Source organism: Acipenser ruthenus, chromosome 7 (assembly GCF_902713425.1).
Source record: "Acipenser ruthenus chromosome 7, fAciRut3.2 maternal haplotype, whole genome shotgun sequence".
Taxonomy (NCBI): Eukaryota; Metazoa; Chordata; class Actinopteri; order Acipenseriformes; family Acipenseridae; genus Acipenser; species Acipenser ruthenus.
In genome coordinates, this window is record NC_081195.1 from 47465961 (window position 1) to 47484897 (window position 18937).

The following is an 18937-nucleotide window of genomic DNA, read 5'->3' on the forward strand; positions in this document are numbered from 1 at the left end:
TAATAATAATAATAATAATAATAATAATAATAATAAATACGTTTAGATATGTGTCAGCGTTGTCGTAGTCACACAAGCAAGTTAAAAATAATAAGCGCGCTGAAGGGAACGTTTACTGTTTCCCTGGTTACGTTGTTAAGAACTTCTACCTTTCAACTTTGAACCTGAGAGAGAAGATCACGCAACATGGCAGAGAAAAGAAACTCCACAGGACAGGCCCTGCTGTTTCTAATCATTTCTGTAGTTTTTGTTCATTTATTGATATGCCCTTACACTAAGGTAGAGGAGAGTTTTAATTTACAGGCAATGCACGACATTCTTTATCACAGACTGGATTTAGAAAAGGTATGGAACTTCATAAAATGTATTCACTTAATCGATGAGATGCTGCATGTTGTCGATTGAGAATAGGGGTGTGAACTGATTCGTATAAATAAATAAATAAATATAATAATAATAATAATAATAATACAAATAATAATAATAACAACAAATAATAAAAACAGTGTTAGGTCTGTCATTAATGTGTCCAACCCGATCCATGCGTTAAATATGATATTATGGTATATAATTAAATATGTGATTTTTTTTTGTTATGACATGTTCATATTAAGCTAAGCGTAATTTGTTACAATGTATTTGCGCTATGGTGTAGCAGTATTCAAATGAGGAGTGTACCTTTCAGCTGCACATTTTAATGATTCTTGAATCAAAAGCAACTTTAAACATTGCTAACTGTAACCGGTCCCGTAAAGATGACTAAAATCAAAACAGCAACCAATGTGTACATCAAATATCTATGTCTTTTTTTCCCCCCAGTATAGGATTTTTTATTTACAGGGTTTCATTTGTTATCCTAGGAATTATCTTTCTTGAAAGTTACTTAATACTGAAATAGTTTATTACATTAGAATACCACGGGGAGTATTTCAGTATGATTGCTGATGTCCCATAATAAACTTTGTGTAACCATGTGTACAAAATATTATTAATTAATTTATTTTTTATTTTTTTTAGTATGACCATAATGAATTTCCTGGTGTTGTCCCAAGAACATTTCTTGGACCACTTTTTATTTCAATACTGTGTTCACCAGTAGTGTATGTCCTTTCAGTTCTTGAAGCATCCAAGTTTTACTCGCAGATAACAGGTAAGAATACCTTGCAGTTTTATCATAACTTTCAAAAGGTCAAAATGGTTACACTGATTGCTAATATCACTTCTGTGTGATGAAGAGTTGGGGTGTAATACCAATATATAGTAGGTTGTGGTAGTGAGTTGACAACTTTGAAAAGCTCAATTTTACATGTTTTTTCTGTTTGTACTTTGTGAGTAACTAACGTTGTTCATCCTATTTTAAAGCTTTTTTTCCTCTTTTAAAACAGTGAGGGGCTGTTTGGGTCTTTGTGTGACATATGCACTCTGGAAACTTCAGAAGGAAGTTAGAAGGCTCTTTGGATCAACAGTGGCATCCTTATTCTGCTTCATTACGATCACTCAGTTTCATCTGATGTTTTATAGCACAAGAACACTACCAAATGTGTTTGCCTTGCCCATAGGTGAGGTTATCTGCATATAATACATACATTTTTACTGTTAAACCATTTTTGTTCTACTGCATGTGGATTTTTAAATAGCAGTTATGGTTTAATGAACTACGTGTTTCATATTAGCTAAACATTCAACAGTACAAGGCAAACCATGCTATCTAATTAAAGACAGGGACCAGCAAAGCTAGGGTGAACCTATGGTTTGCTCTTCAGTTCTCATTTTTCCAATTTCAGAAAGTTGCTCTAATGCACACATTCACCTGGTGCTTTACTGTAGGAAGACCACATTCTGATTGCCAGTTTTTGTTGTTCTTATAATTAGTACTAAATGGTTATATCTGTAAAAACTATGTGAGTTTATCGCCTTAAGTGGTTGGGTAATTGTAACCATTATTGCGTAATGAACTGTTGAGTCTTATGATTATTAATGTAATATCTGTAACCCTTTCTTATCATTACAGTTCTGCTGGCTTTTACTGCTTGGTTGCAACAAAAGCATGGCATCTTTATCAGTCTATCTGCCCTGGCAATCATTGTATTCAGATCCGAACTCTGCATATTCCTGGGCCTTATGTTATTGATGTCTTTGATAAATAGAAGGCTTTCTGTCTTACAATTGTTTTACTACACAGTTCCAGCTGGTATAATCTGCCTTGGTAAGTGCATTCTGACTCATTGTATTGTATAATATATCACACAAGCTTTTTTTTTTTTTTACACTAGAACCTAAAAGTTAAGAACCCTACTGTTGCAAAATAACCTGTCAACTGAACATAGCCATTGGAACCAGAAACAGTTCAGGAAGGGAGTTTTACCAGTAAAAACAAGTCTCCTGTCATAAGTTTTGTTTTCTTTTTATTCCTCAGGTTAAAGGTGTAGACTTTTTATTAATAAAGAGCCTGGACACAAGTTAGACACTTACAATTTTTGAACACCCTCCATTCCATTTGAGTTTGTAACTTTGATGTTCTACTTTATCGCCACTGAAACCACATTGTGTTACCATAGGTAATTTATCCTTAACCATCTGCACTGCTGAAAGGCCTGTCTCCCAGGCTAAGAAGTCTCTACGTTGTAGACTTTTTATTAATAAAGAGCCTGGACACAAGTTAGACACTTACAATTTTTGAACACCCTCCATTCCATTTGAGTTTGTAACTTTGATGTTCTACTTTATCGCCACTGAAACCACATTGTGTTACCATAGGTAATTTATCCTTAACCATCTGCACTGCTGAAAGGCCTGTCTCCCAGGCTAAGAAGTCTCTACGTTGTATTATCTCTGCAATGAGAATATAATGGAGGAACACTTAGGACCATAATTTGTTACACTTTAGATTTGTATTCACTTTCTTTTTTTTTTTTTTTTTTAAGGCCTGACAGTTTCAGTTGATTCTGTTTTCTGGAAACATCTGATATGGCCTGAAGGAGAAGTACTTTGGTACAACATAGTTTTGAATAAAAGCTCAAACTGGGGAATATCCTTTTTATTTTTCAGGCCTCATCAAGAGGTCCTTAAAAATAGCAGTATGGCTCTGAGGATGTGATATGTATGTCTAGGGGTGTGATTTACATTATACAGTAGTAGAATGAGGTAATAAGTATATTTATGCATATTGAACAGAAGGTAAGTTTGTCACTGTTATTCAGACACACAATTCTTTGCCTTTCCTTGACTCTTCTCTTCAGACTTCTCCATTTCTGTGGTATTTCTATTCAGCTTTGCCCCGAGCACTGGGCTGCACTATTTTGTTTGTTCCTCTTGGTGCAATGGATAGGAGAACACGACTTCTGCTTCTACCAACCATGGGATTTATTTTATTATATTCACTTCTGCCTCACAAGGAGTTGCGCTTTATAATATACACAGTTCCAGTCTTTAACATAGTAGCAGCAAAAGGTTGTTCTTACATGTAAGTATTTGCATTTTTTTAAAACTTTTTTTTATTCATCATTGTACAAGATTAAAATCAGCAGAGGTTGATCTATTGTCTTATTTATTTTATTTTAGTGTTTGCAGCTAGCAAAGTAATTTAAAAAATGTTTCATGCCATGTACCTCCATTCAGTAATTCAGCCTCAAATGTGTAGTTTTGGTAGATATATTAATCTTTAAGACCAATGAGTAATTTATTTATATAGTTCAAAAGTAGGCCCTGTAATTACAGGGTCACTCCCAGTATTTTGTTTTGTGTTTGAACATTTTTACTAGTTTTAAATAGTTTTTGTCATAACGTATATACAGCATGTTGCATGCACAAAACCCACAGGCTATTATCAGCCATTATATTTATGAATATACTTTACTGGCATTCTTACCATTAAATGTTATATCTGCTTTGAATTGCAGATTAAATAACTATCACAAATCTTGGATTTATCAACTAGGCACTTTAGTTGTAATTGGCCATTTAATGGTTAATACTGCATACTCTGGCACATCACTATATGTCTCCCAGTTTAATTACCCTGGTGGAAAAGCTATGGACAAACTACATGAATTATTACCTTCAACTGCAGGTTAGTACAATTTTATTTTGTATTAATGTAGTATTTTATTGTTTGTTTCTCCCCAACTGCTAGATCCCAGTGATTAAGACACATTTTAATTTGTTGTCGTGCTTAAGGGGCAACAGTTTTAAGTAAAATTAAAATACAATTAAGAACTGTCACCATTAATTAGGATAGACTGCAATGTTCTGAAAGGGAAACTTAAATGTTTGAAATTCTTACAGGTAATTTCTCTGGGGGTGGGGTTCACTAAAGAAACAAAGACATATTCTGCCTTGGTAGGTTGTGTGTGCCTCACCACAAGAATTGGAGTTGTAATATCCATTTAGTTTGCTTCTGAGGCCGATTCAATTTAATTCCAGATGTTTCAGTTCACATCAGCGGGGCTGCCGCACAAACTGGGGTTTCACGCTTTCTGGAGCTTAACAATAACTGGAGGTAAGCTAAAGCACAAACACTATCACTAAGAAAAACTTTGGCTTGGTTTACATGCAAAAATAAAAATGTAATGTTTTTGGAACGCTATTTTGGTAGTACCTTTCAGGCAATTTAGGTTTACCTTTTAGGGAGAAAAAATGATCTGTCAAAGTTCAAGTGACCTAATTAATATTAAAATATGGTAGAGTATATTTAAATGTTTGTCAGTGTTCCAATTTGGCCTTATCTACTGATATTGTGCAGCTTTCTTAAACTGGGTTTACAAGAAGTTTTTATGATGTGTTAAAGAACTGCAAGTGCAGCCTGCCTTATTTGGCTGCAAAACAATATAAAATCAAGGGAAAGAAAAAAAAAAACTCGGACATAGCATTACACAGATACCAAAAAAATACCAACATTCAATAAGAGAGCGCTTTGTACTATGCATGCATTATTTGCTAAAGAGATTTGCTAAAGAATGCTGATCCTTATGGTAGTCTGAGTTAAAATCCAGCATTTTAGGTTAGTGACAGATATCCAGTCAAAATGTTTACATTTTCAAAATACTTCTGGTAAATCTATAATAGGCTACCCGACTTGCCCACATTTCCGATTACATAATGTTCTTATTACAGTAATAATCACTGTTGGGGGTATTGCACTACTTAAATGGTACATCAGCACTACATAAAAAGTAAAACAAACTATCCCACCTTGTAGAATCCATATGCGCCCAAACATCTGCATAATGCCACACTGCTATGTTCAAAATCACTGTTCTCAAGCATCTCTTCTGAGCCACATGATTAATGTTGCAGTCAAAAAAAAAGTCTGTGCTGTGTAAGTGGTTGCGGGGAAAAGAAAACCCAAGATGGAGTTGTTCTCATTTCTAACTAATGAAGGGACCTACCACAATTATAGCAGCACTGTGTTATTTCAATACACATCCCTAAAGTCTTAGATATAGCTCCAGCTGATTCGATATGTTTGCAGAATGAACATGTATCAAATAAACTAGTTAATGAGATTCGGAAACAATATATTTCCTTTCGGAATGAGGTCTTTGAGGATGATCTGACCTAAAAAATTAAATATTGCATTTTTTTCATCATTTGTATTTGGTATTCATTTGCCTGACACATCGTTGAGTGGGGAAAGTCGAATTCGGACACAAATTCCATCTCCCTATCAGTTTCTGAACAATCTGATGTTGAAGTATAGTCTGGCATTATTTCAGACGTTCCCTGTGTACAGTCACACTGTTGCTGAGGAAAATTTAAATTGAAACTTCATTACACAACTTCGATATGGCAGTGGCACTGTGTTTTTCTTTCCGTTTGTAGATTTTTGCTTGCCGTTGTAACGGTGTCTGTTTGGGTGTGTTTGTTATCAGACACCTTGGGGTATACAGAACACCAAAACAACAAAAACAGACAGTTTCAATGGCAAGCAAAAATCTACAAACGGAAAGAAAAACATACCGTTCCACTGCCACAAGTTGCGAGGGTTTACAGGCTGAATTGGAACCACGAACGTTTATAATGGAACCTTTTGCCGTATAGTAAATTATGCATTATGTATTTATTTGTTTGCTTACAGAGGTGGCCACATTTATTGCATCACCCAATGATTTTTACTTTTACTGCTTTATCACCATATAGTTTGTTTTTCTATAGACTTTTGTTACTGTTGAGTTACTATTTGTGGTTATATTGAAATCTAATGTTTGTATATAAATATGATTCTAGTCATAATACCAGATTATATAAAGTCAGGAAATATACAGTACATTATGTTTATATGCCAAAATGAAATGTTTATACTACATATATATAAATGCAGAAAAATCTTTAAAAACAATTGATAAAGGCATGAAAATCTAACATTTGGTGCTGTTATTAATTATAGTATTTATATCTGTGTTGTAGGTATGACAAAAGGGAAGATATTAAACCAGGAGACCCAGAAATGACTAGTTACTCACATGTCTTGATTGAAGCACAGCCAGCCCAGCTAGTTTACTTCAAAGGCACGCACAAAACTCTGGCAAATATACCTGGCTTTAGTGAACTTGCTGTAAATGTGTCTTTGCTACCTCCACTGTATGTAAAACTTGAAACAAAATTAGTATTACTAGAAAAGAAAAAAAGTCATTAGCATGAAAATATATGAAATAATCCCAAGCTCTATTTTTGTAAATCATGTACTTTGAAAGTAAATATATATTGGACCACTTAATTTATTATTTTTTTTTTTTTAAGTTTGAAGCTGTTGTTTTGTTGCTGTTTAAATAATACTTGGACTCCTATTTTGATCACAGTCAAGGCAATGTTTTTCTGCTCTAATTTGATATAATAGGAGTATACAACAGAAGAGTATTTTATTTTAAAATAACCATGAATCATCAAAATAGTACATGCAAGTACCAGTAACAATAAAATATCTTTGAGTAGTTCTTTGTGAAAACCTTAATTCTTATTCTAGAATCACATTTTAAAGTGTGTGTGTTTTTTTGTTTTTTTTTTTAAACACAAAATTTTAAGCCTTATTAAAGTCTATCACATTGCTTTGCAGTTATTTTAAGTATGGTTTTATATGCACTGCACTTACACATGTTTTGCTATATGTTTCATACATCTTATTTTATGCATATGATAAATTACTAAGATGGAGAATTGTTTGCTTATTAAAATGTTGAAGTACATATACAAAATAACCTTATCAGAAATATAAAATGAATCTCTTAGGCAATAAACAATACACTAATCTGTGGAGCATAATGGGGTTAATTTGAAAGAGATTACATTGTGCAGACTGACCTGCACGTATACATTTTATTTTATACCATGTACACTTTAACTGACAGATAAAACTCGAGTCAATGTTAAAAGGGAATACAATAGATATTATACATTTGAAGCATTGAAAACAAAAGAGATCGAATTTTAGATAATTTGTGCTAAAGAACATATACACTATGCTTCATAACAAATGGACATGTAGTTCTCATGATGAAACCCAAAATGTGTGACAGTATGATCGCAAGTTTCCACTTTAAAACAGGAATGGGTATCGTGGTCCTGGAGGGCCATTGTACTGTATACCATGTTGAACAGGTATTATGAAATAACTAACATGGCTGGAACAAAGCCCTGGTCTGCAAGGACCAGAATTGCCCATCCCTGCTACCTGAACTGAGGATTTCCTAACCATGCAATTTTAGGTCTTGTAAGATAACTACATGCAATTCAAGTAACAACCAAGTTCAAGTAATTAAATCATTTGTGTGCCTGTGTCTAAATGAATAGGTTTTAAATGTATTTTTTATAGTAAATATTTACTGCCATAAACCAGAAGAAATACAAATGCAAGAATAATCATTTCCATAGCTTATGTACCCCAGTTTTGTGTTCCGACTTAAGTCCATGCCTCTATAATTTTTCTTGTTGCAAGGGAATACAAACCCCTGGACAGTCATATTGCCACCCATACGTGGCAGTATAAAGAGGAAGGCAATATGAAGGCTGTAGTCCTCATATTGGAAAGACTTTTTAGAGGATGTGTCAGGTTTTAACTAAAATTCCTTATTATTACACTCAGTGGTTAATACGTGTTTGTTATTAGCGAGCCCTTTTCCATTTTTAGGGGTACAATTTGGAATTAATTTCCTGAAAAGTGTTACATGACCCCAAAATAACCCTACGCTACTATACCATTACATATACAAATAACTCTTTGAACCCATCCAAGGAAAAAAATGCTTTATTTATTTTACAATATACCACCTAATTAGTATGTTTCCAGTCTGAATGCTTACACATGGTTATCAAATTCTATATGGAAATGAATATGTATAAATGTACAATGTATATTCACTGGATTTCGACCCATAATTTAACCCTCAGTAAAACATTTAATTATACAAACAACTTGTCCTTTAGAGAGATAAAAGTATAATTTGAACAAAGATTATTTATACATTACCAATATGCATTGTCTGTTACATACAAATGCTTTCAGGAATTTAAAAAGGAAACTAATCTTCTAAATTTAAACAACAGTACCATAAGCCACAATGAAAGGATCAAATAAAAATTACATTACCATTTAAAAAAAACAAAGAAATTCCGGTCACAACATTTCTCTTTAGGGCTGCATTTACTTTACATTTTTCAAGAATCATTAAGTATAGCATCTAGTAACTACAGCACATACTCACTTTAATTCGTGGACTACACCTCGGGTAAACCTTTAAGTATTTACAGCATTTTTACCTGAAGAATTCTGCATAAGGCACAAGAAATTAATCTTTACAAATTTGTAAAAAAGAAAAAGGGGGGGGGGGGGGGGGGGGGAATTGTACAAACAGCAAACAAAATTTACAGTACACCCTCCTATAGCAAAACTCCCACTCAATCAAACAGTAGTTCAGGCATTCTTCAATACTGAAAATATATTAGGGGAAGGTTTACTTTTAAAAAGATCCGTCTTTCTATATTTTCTAGCATTGACCTTGTTTGATTCAGGCTACAGCTCTTGCTGGCTGTACTGAACAGTGTCTCTGCTGGAATGATGCTTGGGGGGCATCCCACGTATCTAATAGCTACTTTGGCAAGGTCTGGCCATAGGAACTTCTTCAGGTTCCAGTAATCAAGAGGATCACAGCTTTGATCCACTATTTCTTCCTCCAAGTACTCAAGTACGGTCAGTTCTGAAGACTTCGGCCTTTCCTCTCTTATTTTATTCCTGATATCATCCATTAGGGCCCACAGATTGTCCTTGCTACTGGGACCGCTGTTAGATGGAGCAGGAACTTCGCTACAACCATTAAAAACAATAGGCTTTCTCTCTCCTGAGGTAGAATATGATAAATCTAGTTCTTTGACCAGGTCCTGTTTATACTGTTCTGCTTCTTCCTCTGTAAATAATGAGGTCTTATAACGGGGGTCCAACATAGTAGCCCAGACGTACCTCGGGTCGTGAAGTGCAGAGGACATTCGGCTTACCATGCCATCTTTCAAAGATTTTAGCATGTTGTCTATACCCATGGTTTCATCAAACAACATATCTATCTTTCGGTTTAGAATGTGAATCAATGGGATAACTTGTCCAAGTGTAGCTGTTCGGGTGCTCATCTCCCTGCAGACAACCTCGAAAGGTTTTAAAGCATGGCACACGGACTGCATCACTTCCCATTGATCACAACTGATTAGTTCCCTGAAGTTGCACTCTATAGACAACTCATCGATTGCTTTCTTCTGTTCAACTAAACGTTCAAGCATATAAAAAGATGTATTCCACTTGGAAGGGATATCCTGGACTAGCTGATTTTCAGGCAAGTCATGCACTTTTTGCAGCTCTGCCAATTTCTCTTTTGCCTTTGCTGAACGATGAACACGCTCACAAATTTTTCTTGCAATGCTGAGAAGATTTTGAACCATTCTCTGACTCTTTATGGCTTCACTTACAATGAGATCAATAGTATGTCCGAAACACTGCATGCTTGCTTGTTCATTGTCATCAAGGATATTTGCAATACTCTGATTATCCGTTACAGTGAAGCCAATTTTCAGACCAGAGGAAATAATCCAGGTGTCCCACAAGTATTCTAGCTGTTTTTTAATGTCCGTGAGGTTGTAGTCACAGTCAATTTGAGAAACATTCAGAAGAGCAGAACAGTGGAAATCTTGCCCTGGAGGTCGAACAGATGATTCAAAGGTTGCCCAGTGAGCAGTAAGAGTCAAATACTCGCGTGTCTGGTTGCTAACCCAAATTCCAGCTGTGAAATGAACAATGCCACCTTCAGCCTCCTTAAGATGTGAAACAATTACTTCCTTCACACTCTCATAAATTTCAGGTATGGCTGTGCTGGAGAAATAGGTCGATGAAGGTATGGAATATTGTGGTTGAAGGTATTCCAGTAATCTGTTAAATCCATCATTTTCCACAAGTGATGATGGTTGAAGGTCCAATGCAAGCATTTCAGCAACAAGTTTGGTAATTTTTTTGGCAATTGGATGATATTCACTGTATCTTTCATTGCTGTCTTCAGATGTAGTAGCAGTACTAGTTTCCATTGAATCAGATCTGACTTGGCGGCCTGCTGAGGAAGATACTAGAACTCTTGAGACATTGCCCTTGTTTTCAAGAATATTTCCATGAAATCTCTGCATGTGCCGGAACAAGCAACTTGTCCCAAGGTTTGTAGTCTTTTTTCCTCTGCTTATTGTGCGACTACAGTGCAAACACACAACGTTTGTTGGATCTGTAGTACAAATAGAAAAATGATTCCACAATTTAGATGTTTTTTTACTAGTAACAGGTAGTATGTGTGGCTTTTCCTCAGCCATGGAGGAGTTTTCAGTGATTTTAGATGACAGAGCTTCTGCAGCAGCTAATGTAGCATAGGGTGATCGAGGAGATGAAGGAATATTCTCAAATGTGCCTTTTTGGTTCTTGAGAACATTAGGATGACGCCTCATCAGATGCCTCATCAAACAGCTTGTGCCAAAATCCCCTCTTTTTCCTCTGCTAATGACACAGGGGCAGTATCTACATAAAGCTTTAAGATGATCAACTGGCGACACAATGAAATGATGCCACACTTCTGATTTCACTCTCTTCATAATTTTCTTATTTTGTTGGAACACTGAACTCTGGTCTTTATTTAAACTTGGACCCTCAGACAGATCATCAGGTGATGAGGTAAGCAAAACGTCTTTCTCACTAACCCCTTCAGGAAAAGACAGTGCTGTTACTGGTGTGTCTATTAATGCTTGGCCAGTAGACAGGTGATAAAGTGCATCATCAGGCTCCTCTTTAATGTCCATGCTTTCATTGATATTCTGTGGCACCTCATCAGTCTTCCTTTCAGGAGAAGATGTTACGAAATGGGAATCTTTTTTGAATTTTGAATCCCCTGTGTCTGGGAGCTGGAACGTTGGTAACAAAGTGGGGGGTGTTGAATAATGAGGCGGAATACTTGAACCATTTCCATTCTCTTCTATAACAATGTCACGGTGGGCTCTCCACATGTGCCTTATAAGACAGCTTGTTCCTAGATCTTTTCCGTTCTTTCCGCGGCTGAATTCATTCATACAATGTATACACACTGCTTTCGAACTGTCTACAGGAGATAGATAAAAATGTTTCCAAACAGCAGATCTTCTTCTTGAGTTTGAATTTTTTGGAGTAATCATGATAGACAGATTCTCCATTGCATCTTCATTATGGTTATTACTGGAATTTGGGGAAGAAGCCATGCAGGTCTCATCTTTGACACACTTGTCTGATATTGTGGTCATTGGAAATACTTCCTTAGATGGATTCTCGTCCATGGTATGTTCACCAGGTGAGACGGAAGTATTCTTTTGAGATGTCAGTTCCCCATTATTGGATGGATTTATGGGAGGCAATACAGAGGTAGCAACCGAATTAGGAATGGAATTTGAAGAGCATTCATTGTCCTGTAAAAGTACTGTAGGATGAGCCCTCCGCACATGCCTCATTAGACAACTTGTGCTCAAGTCTTTTTCATTCTTACCCCGACTAAACTCCTTCATGCAGTACATACAGATTGCTTTGGTATTATCTCTTGGAGATATTAAAAAATGATTCCAAGCAGGTGACTTTTTCCTTGGGTTAACATTATTTCTCATTGATGAGAGAAGACTTTGTGTAACAGCATCCATTGCTACATCATAAAGCGTACTAGTGTACCCGGTAAGCAAATTTCCATATTCATCATTTTCTCTAGCAACATATCTGCCAGGTGAACCAACAAAGGTCTCATTCTTTTCCTCACTACTGTCATTTATGCAGTTTTCTGTCTCCTCTTTAATATTTATGCTTTTGTTGACTTTTTCTGATGTCTCGTCAGTCATCATTTCAGCTTTTCTCTTCATAGTTTTTTTATTCTGTTGTAAAACTGAATCCTGGTCATCATCTGAAGGTGAAGTTAAAGTCTGAATGTCCTTCTCAAACACCCCTTCTGGAGAAGGCAATATTGCTGTTTGTGTGTCCATTGATGATTGTCCAGAAGCCAGCTCATGTGGCACATCAGACTTTGCATAAACTGCTACATCACAAAGAGTATTAGTGTAACCTGTAAGCATATTTTCATATTCAGAATTGTCAGGTTCCTCCTTAATATTACTTCTTCCCTTTGTATTTTCTGGCTTTCCATTATCTTCTGTAAAGTCCTCATGTTTTGAACTTGTATCCTCACTGTTATGGGACAAATTCTCCTCACTATCCATTTTAGGCAAGTGTGCGCTGATCCAGAAAATGTCCTTGTTTTAAAAAAAAAAAAAAAAAAAAGGCTGTTAAGAGCTTATTTTGTGACTTAGAAGCATGTGTTTTTTTTTGTTTGTTTTTTTTAATAGATTGGGATATTATGAAAAGTGCGGTCCATCACTTAATCTTCTACACAAGTCCAGGTGAGTTTTACTGTTCCAATCACAGTAATGTTTGTGGCACCATCATGCTTCCTTTTGCTCAGGATGTGTTACGGTCATCTTTATAACCTAAAATAAAAACAAATACAGAAGGAATTAATATTTCATGTATGTTGTTATAAAAGTATCTAGTCAGTCGGTATTCAAAAGTTTGAAAACATTAAAAGTACCTTGAGCTAAACAAACATCCATTTCAAGAGGCCACATATAGAAGCGAATGTGATGAGAACACATGAATAATTTATTTTTTAAAAAAGCAGGGATTTGTTATGGTACTGAGAAGGAGAACCAACACCTGATGTCTCAAAAGTAAGTCTTAAATTTCCAATTGTTGCTGTTCCGCTCACAGGTTAAGTGTCCATGTAATCTTCACATGACCTGTGAAACACAAGGGCGTGCTAGAAATGCCATGTTGCAGATATCTGCTCAGAGTTCTGTATATTTTGTTAAACAGCTTTGAAAAAAAAAAAAAAAACAATACAAAATAAAATACATGTTGATTATAATGGAGTGTCTTTTAAAATGGAAAAGTGACATAGATGAAGTGATCCAACTTTATATTGGGTTAGATTTACTTTAATTATTTTGTTTGCCAACTCGATGTACTTTAAGATTACATGTTTGTGTATCAAATTAAAACTCATAAAATGACACAGTTGTAAACAATAATTAAGTTACCTAACCAAAAATAATTTCTATGCAAAAACTGTTCTCAAAAAAGCTTTCTTCTGACACACAATCAAATTATTTGGGTGAACAGGGTTTTCTGATTTGTTGATCGTTTTCATTTTAAGTGATTTCTTGGGTTAAATGCTGTAACCATTAAAATAAGTCATTTGTTTTACACATAAAACATCACTCTGAAATCTTTTACTTTTTTTAAAATATATTAAAAAATAATAATTTTGCTCATCTACTGCAGTAGTGCAGCAATTCCACACCATCACACACCTCAGTATGTCTTACTGCTTAATCATACATTTGTTACATTTGAGAACTCAGACAGTGGGCCAAAAAAAAAAAGTTTTTTTTTTATATTATTATTATATGATAATTGACTAGGGTCTCTGACCTGAGCAAATATACAAACATTATATTATATTATATTATATTATATATATATATATATATATATATATATATATATATATATATATATATATATATATATATATATACACACACACACACACACACACACACACACACACACACACACATACACACACATATATACACAGCTCTGGAAAAAATTAAGAGACCACTGCAAAATTATCAGTTTCTCTGGTTTTACTATTTATAGGTATGTGTTTGGGTAAAATGAACATTTTTGTTTTATTCTATAAACTACTGACAACATTTCTCCCAAATTCCAAATAAAAATATTGTCATTTAGAGCATTTATTTGCAGAAAATGACAACTGGTCAAAATAACAAAAAAGATGCAGTGTTGTCAGACCTTGAATAATGCAAAGAAAATAAGTACATATTCATTTTTAAACAACACAATACTAATGTTTTAACTTAGGAAGAGTTCAGAAATCAATATTTGGTGGAATAACCCTGATTTTCAAGCACAGCTTTCATGCGTCTTGGCATGCTCTCCACCAGTCTTTCACATTGATGTTGGGTGACTTTATGCCACTCCTGGCGCAAAAATTCAAGCAGCTCGGCTTTGTTTGATGGCTTGTGACCATCCATCTTCATCTTGATCACATTCCAGAGGTTTTCAATGGGGTTCAGGTCTGGAGATTGGGCTGGCCATGACAGGGTCTTGATCTGGTCGTCCTCCATCCACACCTTGATTGACCTGGCTGTGTGGCATGGAGCATTGTCCTGCTGGAAAAACCAATCCTCAGAGTTGGGGAACATTGTCAGAGCAGAAGGAAGCAAGTTTTCTTCCAGGACAACCTTGTACTTGGCTTGATTCATGCGTCCTTCACAAAGACAAATCTGCCCGATTCCAGCCTTGCTGAAGCACCCCCAGATGAGTCCAATTTTCAGCTTTGCTCAACACCTGGTTGTCTAATGGTTAGACGGAGACCTGGAGAGGCCTACAAGCCACAGTGTCTTGCACCCACTGTGAAATGTGGTGGACGATCGGTGATGATCTGGGGGTGCTTCAGCAAGGCTGGAATCGGGCAGCTTTGGCATGAATCAAGCCAAGTACAAGGTTGTCCTGGAAGAAAACTTGCTTCCTTCTGCTCTGACAATGTTCCCCAACTCTGAGGATTGGTTTTTCCAGCAGGACAATGCTCCATGCCACACAGACAGGTCAATCAAGGTGTGGATGGAGGACCACCAGATCAAGACCCTGTCATGGCCAGCCCAATCTCCAGACCTGAACCCCATTGAAAACCTCTGGAATGTGTGATCAAGAGGAAGATGGATGGTCACAAGCCATCAAACAAAGCCGAGCTGCTTGAAATTTTGTGCCAGGAGTGGCATAAAGTCACCCAACATCAATGTGAAAGACTGGTGGAGAGCATGCCAAGACGCATGAAAGCTGTGCTTGAAAATCAGGGTTATTCCACCAAATATTGATTTCTGAACTCTTCCTAAGTTAAAACATTAGTATTGTGTTGTTTAAAAATGAATATGAACTTATTTTCTTTGCATTATTCGAGGTCTGACAACACTGCATCTTTTTTGTTATTTTGACCAGTTGTCATTTTCTGCAAATAAATGCTCTAAATGACAATATTTTTATTTGGAATTTGGGAGAAATGTTGTCAGTAGTTTATAGAATAAAACAAAAATGTTCATTTTACCCAAACACATACCTATAAATAGTAAAACCAGAGAAACTGATAATTTTGCAGTGGTCTCAATTTTTTCCAGAGCTGTGTGTGTATATATATATATATATATATATATATATATATATATATATGTGTGTGTGTGTGTGCTGGAACAAATATCCAAACGATTATTTTTAAACACAGAATCAACACAGCAGCTCTTGAGCCTCTATTTAAAAGTTTATGAAAACGTGTCTATGGCCACTGTTTACTGTGAAGAAACGGCAATGGCAAGGAATGGGCGGAAAAAAAGGTAAAAAATAAATATATTCGGTGTCAACTTTATGTAGCCTACTATTTATTTAGGGAATAAACAAAACAACGTTTAACTTGAACTGCTATTTGGTGTCCTTTGTTTTGTAGTTAATTCACTGGGGCAAAGTAAGGCCTACACAACATATTCTTTACTCCTGGGATATTTTGTCTATTTTAAACATGTTACATATTGTAAGGTCTTGCTGTAAAATAAAGGCACACACAGGGGCCTCAGTTCACAAATTGGAAGAACAGGTGTGAGTAATCACGACTGGAAATAAGATGCAACACAGAACTGTAATGCACTTGTGTGATAGCAGACAGCCACAAACTGCCTCCATATGTGTAACTAAGGTTGTAGCTTTATAAATGCATATTTATTTGATGTTTTATTTTTTCCTCAAATTGAGAGTGGGAAATTTGGGCTGCGTCTTAATCTAAGGAATACGGTACACACACACACACATATATATATATATATATATATATATATATATATATATTACATATATACATATACAATATACATACATATATGTGTGTGTGTGTGTCAGTGTTTGACTGAGTTTGCAAATCCGATTCTCGTCTAAATTCCCATTGGAATACAAGCTTTATGTTTGTAAACCTGTTACCAATAAGGTTCGACTAATTTGTGCTTACAGATAACATTGTAAAAACTCTAAAGATTATAACTAGCTGGCTAGCTACAAGTGTGTACGCTTGTTATTTTGTAATCGTATGTATTATATATGTGTACTTCAATTAACTACCACTGCATCTTGAGTAATAAATATAAACTGTTCAACCTGAACGTCTCTTTTATTACCACCAATGTTATAACAATACACTACATTCCCACAAATACGTAAATACGTTTTGCCTTGTAGTAGTGTGGTCATAAATGAGATGATTTGCGACTTAAATAAAACCAAAAAACACCACACCACTGTTATTTAACTATATACTATAAATAATGCTAAACATGACCTTGCACTGCAACCTGATATTGTGTTTATCTAGAAAATTAAACCGTACTAGAAACATTCTGTTTGTATCACCTACTGCGTTTTTTTGTTTGTTTGTTTTAACCCGATGTCATACACAGCTCACCTTACTGGAGGTGTATTGAGACAACGTACAGTACACACAGCCGTAGTTCAATGGTTTAAATGCACAACTTAATAAATGGCACAATCAGCTACTGTAAACAATAGAGGCCTACCTCCGTCACAATGCAGACAATAACAAAAACACAATTCGGAATCGGTTACTGGAATGTACCTGGTTCTCTGTGACTGATGAACGAAAATTGATGAAAACAAACTTCACGTTATGGCTTTCACATCCTTCATTTCCGCTAGATACATAAATGGATCGGTTTCACTACTTCAACAGCAACTAGAGGCCCGGCCATGTTAGGCCAAACAGGAACTCAACCTGGCGAGGCAGAACCAGATCCTAGCAGCAGAACACTGGAAGAACCAGCCTGTGAACCGGATCAGCCCAACACCCCCTCATTTTAAACGCCAAAGCAACAGAATAAACCATTTAAAAAAAAAACAGAAATATACATACCAGAATGTCCAGGACTCTGTTACAGTCTGTTTCGGTACCCAAACAGTTAAATTAAAAAGTAGTTAATTGAACGAAGAGTCAATTAGTTCGTCGCTTTGTCTCCTCTGCAGTTAGCACTCAGCAGCAGCAGCTCAATGGCGTAGGACGCAGGGAACGTGCTTTGTGATGTCATCAGGGTTTTCAAAGTGGCGGCGCTCTATAAGGCAGAAGGAAAACAAGCGGTTTCGCTTCAGTTCAAGACATTGTACGGCAGTGCTTTTACTACACATTCGTGAACGAAAATTGATTTGCAGTTTCCAGTAGATATAGGTGTGTTTAATTGACATTCTATTGGTAAACGTTAAAACGCACAGTATGTTTTTTTTTATTCTCTGCTTATCTCGCATTTAGCGAAAAGCCTTTGAGCACACGGGGTTTCTTGATCCACTGGGTTACTACAGGGGTGGGGCGGCGCCATTTATGGGTGGGGCACAAGAAGAAACCTATTGGTATGTGTAAGTAGTTTGTCTGTAGTTAAAGCATATGGACTGTATTTGAAAGTTATATAACAATGAATGGCAGAATGGCACTGGCTTCAGTTTGTCACAAAATGTCACCAGAAGCCATGAGATATTCTGCCAATTGTGCTGAATTGTGTGGTTGATAAATGGGCTAAGTTGAAAGCACAATACTTACTTTATATGTGATCTGAGACTGATTTGTACCCAGGATCCCTTACAGAAAAGAAATGAGAGGTTAGTAAAGTAAAACCAAGACCCATAATAAAAAAAATAACATTTTAATGTATTAGGATACATTATTTTATGTCATATTTCTTAATCAGAATGCCTTTGGCAATCTTAATTAAATACTACATTACATTTAGTTAAACATTAAAACAAATCCATCTACATCTGTGTAAAATGTCCTTACTTGGAATGCCCTGTTTCTTTAGGTTTAGGTAAGGCTAAGTTAAAGTTGAACTGTGTAACAAAGCTGAGCTTTCAAGCATTAAAATGTTGTATATTTTTAAACATGTGTTATTAAAAACATACATACATCTGAAACTTTAGGTCAAATAAGCAGATCTGTACTTCAAGTTGATTCTAACATTGGATGTGGTAGGTTTCTAACTCATTCTAAAGGGTGTTTTGAAAGCAAGGGGATTTTAATTGTGACACCTGCCATTCCAAATCAATAGTTAAAACAAACATCTGCGAAAATAAAACATTAGAGTCATCAATAACAAGAAAAAGTAGATGCCCAAGGCAAGTACTATACAGTCTAACTGTGGCCTCTTCCACAATTTACAGTCTGTGATTGTATAGTTTGAGATACATAGAGAAGCTTCCATTGCTATTCTCTCTTGATAATTATGCCCAAAAGTAAAAGGC

General features: G+C 35.6%; 2 protein-coding genes across 4 annotated transcripts; one reads left to right on the top strand and one right to left on the bottom strand.

The window, feature by feature from the left end:
- Positions 1 to 72: 72 nt before the first annotated feature.
- On the top strand, positions 73 to 7050 carry alg12 (ALG12 alpha-1,6-mannosyltransferase). Of its 2 annotated transcripts, XM_034025140.3 has the most exons (9): positions 83 to 345; positions 1018 to 1150; positions 1386 to 1559; positions 2012 to 2206; positions 2925 to 3028; positions 3240 to 3463; positions 3900 to 4069; positions 4423 to 4498; positions 6406 to 7050. In XM_034025140.3, the coding sequence occupies exons 1-9, from the start codon at positions 187 to 189 to the stop codon at positions 6632 to 6634; spliced, it is 1464 nt and encodes a 487-aa protein (XP_033881031.1). In that variant the 5' UTR covers positions 83 to 186; the 3' UTR covers positions 6635 to 7050. The 2 variants fall into 2 exon arrangements, with proteins under 2 accessions (XP_033881032.1, XP_033881031.1); XM_034025141.3 differs by lacking the exons at positions 4423 to 4498; positions 6406 to 7050 and adding an exon at positions 4285 to 4416 and having other exon boundaries at positions 73 to 345.
- A 1173-nt stretch (positions 7051 to 8223) lies between these two features.
- Positions 8224 to 17869, bottom strand: LOC117414850 (zinc finger BED domain-containing protein 4). Of its 2 annotated transcripts, none has more exons than XM_034921857.2 (2): positions 17565 to 17869; positions 8224 to 13002 (listed from the first exon to the last, which is right to left on the bottom strand). In XM_034921857.2, exon 2 carries the CDS (start codon positions 12733 to 12735, stop codon positions 8917 to 8919), a length of 3819 nt encoding a protein of 1272 aa, XP_034777748.1. In that variant the 5' UTR covers positions 12736 to 13002; positions 17565 to 17869; the 3' UTR covers positions 8224 to 8916. The 2 variants fall into 2 exon arrangements, with proteins under 2 accessions (XP_034777748.1, XP_058883154.1); XM_059027171.1 differs by lacking the exon at positions 17565 to 17869 and adding an exon at positions 17271 to 17507.
- Positions 17870 to 18937: the final 1068 nt, after the last annotated feature.